Source organism: Aegilops tauschii, chromosome 5 (genome assembly GCF_002575655.3).
Source record: "Aegilops tauschii subsp. strangulata cultivar AL8/78 chromosome 5, Aet v6.0, whole genome shotgun sequence".
Lineage (NCBI taxonomy): Eukaryota > Viridiplantae > Streptophyta > Magnoliopsida > Poales > Poaceae > Aegilops > Aegilops tauschii.
This window is the reverse complement of record NC_053039.3, coordinates 95383029-95389844: the sequence shown is the minus strand read 5'-3', so window position 1 is coordinate 95389844 and position 6816 is coordinate 95383029. Positions and strand designations below refer to the sequence as shown.

At 45.8% G+C, this 6816-nt stretch overlaps 1 protein-coding gene across 1 annotated transcript; it reads left to right on the top strand.

The window, feature by feature from the left end:
• Positions 1-227: 227 nt before the first annotated feature.
• LOC109750285 (probable receptor-like serine/threonine-protein kinase At4g34500) lies at positions 228-2383 on the top strand. Its single transcript, XM_020309247.2, has 3 exons — positions 228-428; positions 855-1545; positions 1642-2383. The coding sequence occupies exons 1-3, from the start codon at positions 420-422 to the stop codon at positions 2046-2048; spliced, it is 1107 nt and encodes a 368-aa protein (XP_020164836.1). The 5' UTR covers positions 228-419; the 3' UTR covers positions 2049-2383.
• The last annotated feature ends 4433 nt before the right edge of the window (positions 2384-6816 follow it).

Sequence of the window (6816 nt, the reverse complement as noted above, 5' to 3'; positions counted from 1 at the left end):
TACATTCCTGGTGTGTTTTTATCGATGACAACATGAGTATTTGGCTATTTCTTTAAAAAAGAAAAATGATAAACATGCAGTCACAGGCTAATCCGCTAGAATATTTATGCCCCATTACAACACATGAATGATAACCTGATCGGATTAGTGGTAGAAGCTGAGTCTTCGCCCTCTTTTAATACTCGGGCATCTCTTTAATTAAAAACTCCTAAAATGCAAACTTGCCCCGAGAAGCGAACAATCGAGGGAAGATTGATCTTATCACCATTTCTTTTTAAGATTGATCTTATCACCTGGTTAACCTCCTTTTGTGTCCCACCTCCTCGTCTCTTCCTAAGCATTCCTCGCCTCTTCCTCGCTTCCTGCTGCTCGTCCGTGGCTTCGCATTGGCCGGCTTGAAGCACGCACTACTCCCGACGATGGACGAGGTACGTCCGTCGAAGCTGTCTCTAAGTATCTCCCAATCCGCCAATCAGTTCATGTGCTTAAGGCCTAGTGCGCGTATCTGGCTCTGTAAAAGTCCCGATGTTCCCGGCCGTCCGGGCCGGCGCCCAAGTACGTAGTTTGTTTTAGAGGGAAGGCATCCTTTTAGGCGCCAGCTGGTAGTTCGTCCTACTTTTCTTTCGTGCAGCCAGCATACAAGTTTGCTATGCTTTCTGTGGTTTTTTCTGAAGTAAATTGCCAAAAACCATCACAGTTGTGCAAAAGTCATTAAACACCCATCAAAATGCGTGTTTTCTGATCGTTTTTTCATGAAGGGTTGATCACTTCAACCCAATTATAATGATTTTTCGCAATTTACTCTTTGAAATTCGACATGCCGTGACGCTTGTGGTGATTCTCTTTTCGTGTAGATGCTGGCTTCTTCCCTTCTGCATATGTCGCCGCCATCGATGATGAACCACGGCCACGGCCTGCTGGCCAGCTTCTTCACCTTGGCGCTATGCGGCACCGGCCTCGCCGGATGGCTTGTGTTCGGGCGAACCAGGAGACTTGGGCACGTTGCGCCTGCGCCTGGCACCACCGGCCGCGATGAAGCAGGGCAAGGTATACAAGAGCAAGACTGCCTCATCCAACAGAATTCCGGTGCCGGGCTGGAGTCAACGGAGGATCCATATGCACCTCCAACACTCAACGTGATCCACCCCTGGCTGCTGGAGGTCAATCTGGTACGCGGCCTCCGTCACGAAAATATCATCACACTCGTACCTCCTTCCACTCCCGGCAGCGAGTTCGTCTACGAGCACGCGGAGAACGCCAGCCTTGATAAGTGGCTGCACCCGCACCCCCTGCCGGAGACGGGCGAGCGCCGGCCCCGCTCGCCGCTGACCTGGCCGACGAGGAGGGCCATCGCCATCGGCGTCGCAGGAGGGCTGTCCTACCTGCACGAGCAATGCATCATCCACCACAACATCAACTCTAGCAACGTGTTGCTTGACCGTGTCTTCAAGCCCAAGATCACGGGTTTCGGCCATGCCCAAACGATCAACATTGAGTCGTCGACATTTCAACCTCTTACCGGGAACTTCGGATACGCAGCTCCAGGTAGGAATGTGATCCCGTCAAGCAAGAAACAATGCATAACATATTCTGCTAGTGTATGACTTCAGTTGCTTAACCAATTAAGTCTACTTGTTGCAGACTATGTGACAATGATAGGTGAGTTGACCGAGATGGTTGACGTGTACAGCTTCGGCGTGGTGTTACTGGAGCTAGTAACCGGGCGGGCGGCCGTTGAATTTGCCATCAGTGACGATGGAGGTGGAGTCGCTTCTGGTCGCCGTCCATGGCCACGAGTTTGGCACTTGCCAGCCTGGGCGCATGATGTGATGAACAGAGGAGGTTTCAGCAGCAGCGTGGTTGACATGGCCATCCCAAATAAGGCATGGTATATGAGGGAGATGGAGGCCGCGTTCAAGCTCGCCGTGGATTGCACCATTAGGCAGGCGCACCTGAGGCCGTCCATGGAAAGGGTTCTCAAGCGGCTCCGAAACCATGGCAGCACGTTGTCGTGGATAAAAAGCCGTCTCAGGTGCTGCCTACTGTGATTGTTGCCCTGCGGAGCATATCCCACTCCACGGCGCCCAAAAAAAAGGAAAAAAGAAGTGTACTCATCCCCTATGTGTACGTCACATGCTTGGATCTGTGTTTTCGGTGTATGAAGTGATCATGTGAGCCTTTTCTGTAATCGGCAAAATAAGGGTGTGATATGTTCAGTTTTGTTGTAATCGGCAAAAAAGGTGATCACTGTATGAAGTGATCATGTGTTTTCAGTTGTAGTTTTGTTCTATACGTAGAAAGAAAATGAGAAATACTTGTTGTCTTATTGTGGTATACTCAGCTGTACTAAATCTGCGATAATTAATATGGATCAGAGGAACTACCTCTTTTCTTTTTGTGAAATGGATGGATGCAAGATATGCAACGTTGACAAACAGAATTTTATCATTGTACATGTTTCAAAGTTTTTTCCCGACTAATTTGCATTAAGACAGTTCAAGCAGTCTAAATTTAAGAAAATTTCCCTAAAAGTACAGGATCAGAACTCTCAAATACTTATGCTTTCAATCAAGTCTATAGAAAAATGAACACGGCCTGATCTTTCCTTCTTCTTGGCGATCACCGTTTTGGGCGACCACCCCCTTTCACCTTCCGTACGAGGTATGATCAAATTGATAATTTGACAAATTATGTGTGGTTGATTGCCATCCATAGTTTGCCAGAAGAAAAAATCTCACTCACATTTCTAAACTAAACATTGCATCAAAATTTCACTAATTTTACACGCCTCTATCAACTGCAATTTAAGTTTTGTTTAGAAAAGGAGGAAGTGCAATTTAAGTAATAGACGTTAAGTAAGATTCTTTATATTTATAAATAACAAAGACAATAAAAGGGGAGATTTAAAATAGATCAGATAACGATGACTAGCAAAAGGAAAAACACTTCCTATCTTAGCGAAAACATACTTATCCTTCCTTGATGACAAAGTCAACATCATCGTTTCTCTCTCCTGCTTGGAGACACGTAGGCCAACTCTAGCCCTATACATTGTTTTCTTTTTCTGACACTACACATACTTCACTAAGAAGTCAGAACGACGACCCATTGCTTCGCTGAAGAAGCGACGACCATTCCAGTACCGATTCAGCCTAAACTGAGTCGTCAAACTTCCAAGCGGCGACAGAGAGTATCCTATTCACATGAGCACAATCCATCCATCAACTTCTCCCGATTTTCTTTTTCTTAGCTTCCTTCGTCTCTTCCTTACGAATTGGCGACCACTTATTGGGACTTTGCACACGGTTGCCGTAAACAACGATACGGTAGTCGGTCATCTAAACCAACCATGCCTTGAGGATGGAGGCATATTGGCCGTGTGGTTTGCTGGGGCGTGGGGCGCTGGTTTCTGTTTTGGTGACGATGATGATGTTGAGAAAAGCTTGGGTCGCGGTGAGGATTTCGGTAGTTGGTTCTTCCCGGCGTGTCCGAGGTGCTCTTCGGTGAGTTGTTTTGTTGCTTTGAGTTGGAGCGGTGGTGAAGTGAGTCCAGACGATGACAACACTTAGTGGTTGTTTGTGGAGGACACGGTCGGTGCAAGTCCTGCATATTTTCCTTATGAGGCATATTTCCCTTGTAAGGATTGTTGTCAAGGAGTTGTCATTTGCTTCTGCGTGTGGCCATCTGTTGGCATGTGTCGTCGTGGCGTGTTCCATGTTGGTGGCCAGGGTGGCCAGTGATGCCCATGTTACGTGGGTTAGGTTGTGTCAGTTTTAGTCCGGTTTTCCGTCAATTAACTATGCAATTCTCACTCCCTTCTTAATCAATGAAAATGGCAAGTCTTTTGCCTCGTTTAAAAAATTGTCCACCTATCAATTTTTTTAGTCCGTGATGAACCCAAAAGAATAACATATAACATATTCAATGAGTGAAAAATATTCAGATGTGATAGTAGTTCTAATTTAAATATTACAATTGAACTATATTTGAAAATAATATAGTTCGAACTTGAATTTAACTCGCACATATCCTCGAGTTGTCCCCTTTAACTTCCCAGAGATGCTCAATAAGATATTTCTTGAATTGCTCATTTTTTAAGAGAATATATTAATATCACGAAGATACCAATTACATCTAGCCTCTACACCAACAAGATGTCTCAAAGACATCCAGAATACACACAGCCCAAGAAGAAAACAAAAAAGAAAGGAAAAAACAAAGGCCTCTTCGTCATAACGATTAACTCCTATTAACAGCAACACACAAACCACCACCCAGAAAACATAAAAGGTCTTCAAAAGCGACACCTTCAAGAAGAAAACAGTACACAAATGTCGTCGTCGCCCGATCCAAGATCTTAGGTTTTTAGACTGGAGAAAGTCCGAGTACTCAAAACAATACCTTCGGCAAGGCAATTGTCAGGCACAACCAATGAAGGTCGGACTTTAGGTTTTTCACCCTGAAAGTCATGACTCGGGACCCGAGGAGCACCACCAAAACTGAAATCCTCCAGTGCTGCTGCCCCCACTTGTCACTACTACTTCTGAAATTTATCAAACACCTGGCTGACTCCATCGCCTCCAAGGCCCACTCCGCCTTACCGATCCTCTGGTCTCAGCCACCATGACTTTCTCCACCGCTAACTACACCATGGAAATCGAGATACTGACATGGTCTGCCGGCGACAGGAGGAAGGCGATGCTGGCGCCGGCATTGTGGAGTGCTCCGGGTCGCGTGGTTCGATGGAGAAGGAGTGGAGGACGAGGCGGAGCTCGTGGGCACGTTGGCGTGGCGCAGGGAGGATGGTGGCCACGACGGGGCGAGGTGGCCGGCGGTGAACGCGCTCGACGAGGGGGGGGTCTGGAGGAGGGGGCAAGCGCGTGGGAGAGAGAGAGTGAGGGGGCGAGGGGTGAGTGGGGGCGAGTGGGAGCAGGGGGAGACCGAGGCACCGGAGGGGCGCCCTTATCCCCTCCCGCGTCGTTGTCGGCGATGGGGTGTGGTGGCGACCACGCCGCGGTCGCTCAAACAGGGAGGTGACCGGGGGGGAACGAGCTGGTCTGGCTGGGTCGGCCCAGGTGGGTTAGGTCCAGGGTGCAGGGGCTTTTCCTTTTTTTTGTTTTCCTTTTGGCTTTACTTTATTTTAGTTTTATAAAATATAAGACTAGTACCTAATTTATCATTATAAATTATTCTACTGCCACATTATGTTTTAGCATTTAAATGGGTAGTTTGTATTTTTTACAAAATAAAAAGCATAATTGGTTTAGCCACTATTTTAAATAGTTTAGGGCATTTAAACACTTTGCAAAAATGGTGGTCCACCACCAATATTAACAAATGAATATTTTCCACATGATGAACATCTTTGTATTCATGTTTGGGAATTTTTAAATTTCACTTTAATTTGAACATGAATTCAGATGGGATTTGAAAAGGGATAGAATCATGGATGATCAACATTGCTTTAGCAAAATGATTAGCTTAATCATAGAGGTTACTGTAGCTCACTAATACAGGTTGTTACACTATGGCCGGGTAGCCCAACCACCAAACAATACACAATGACACAATGAGTAGCATGGACCATTTGAGGCCAAATTTCCGCTACCACAAATGTACTCAACTAGACCCTATACACAATTGCCCGGTACTACTTCTAAGTTGCTAACACGATCATATTATTTTGTAGCCATGCTAACCATTCATTAAATTTGTTTGTTTTGGTGTGTATTTCTCCATGATTCAGGGGGTTTAAGTTCTGGTCAGTGGCCACTTCTGTTTCGGTGATGGATACCAAATCAGAGGGTATATAAACTTGGATTGAGGGAATTAGAGAATAGAGAGCAATGGGATAGGAAAAGCTCACGGGAATGCTGGTACCGTTTCCCTGGGAAAAGAAAAGGGAACTTCACCTCTTCCTATGGAGTAGTATCTTGCATAACTCTTTCAAATTCAAGGGTTCCGCTTTTTTTCTAAATTGACCCACTTATCTTACAAAAATCCTAGGACTATAGGGAATATAGATACCTATACTAGTGCACTGTGAAGTAAAGAGAAGGAAGGGATTCCAAAACTTTCTGCTTGTCAGTTCAACCATAAACCTTTTTTCTCTTATTTCTTTCTTTGCTCCTCTTCCTTCTATTCAATATCCATAGATCCAGTACTGGCATCCTAGAAGCCGAAAGGGGATGGATTATAGTTAGCTTTGATGAAAGCATGGAGATATCATGAATAAATTATTACCTTTAAGCAAGAAAGGGAAATGAAAGGAACCATAAGCTAGAATACTGGTATACAGAGTGACGTGGCCCAGCCCAATAGGGACAGCACACCCCCACCCCACTTTAAGCGCATCTCTGTATCGACTGAATAACTCTATCTAAGGATGACGTCGGTGGAACCGGTGAACCACGTGAGCTGGTTAGATGCATGGGGCAGAGGGCTCGTAGTACCCCCCTTTTCTTGATCCAGCCTTTCCTGTCGCTCTGTATTAGCTCCTTATCCGTTTTTATCTGTTTATGTTTTTATTTTCGGGGTTTCTGTATTCGTTTTCGCTTCTCAAAAAAATATAAAAACAAATGTGGCAGCACCCAGCTTATCTGCGTGTCACTCCTTTGAGAGGCACTCATCGGTTCGGAGTCAAGGGCAAGCTAGCTCTGCGCTACATTGGTCCCTTCCGCATCCTCGCCCGTCGTGGACTGGTGGCTTATCAATTGGAGTTGCCACCTCAGTTCTCTCACGTCCATGACGTCTTCCACGTGTCGCAACTTCGTCGATGCTTCAAGGATCCGGAACGTGAAGTGGATCCGGAATTGA

Excerpts from the sequence above, each read along its gene's own strand:
- LOC109750285 (XM_020309247.2), top strand. Across the intron at positions 1,546-1,641 it reads CTTCGGATACGCAGCTCCAG|ACTATGTGACAATGATAGGT; the intron begins GTAGGAATGTGA and ends TACTTGTTGCAG.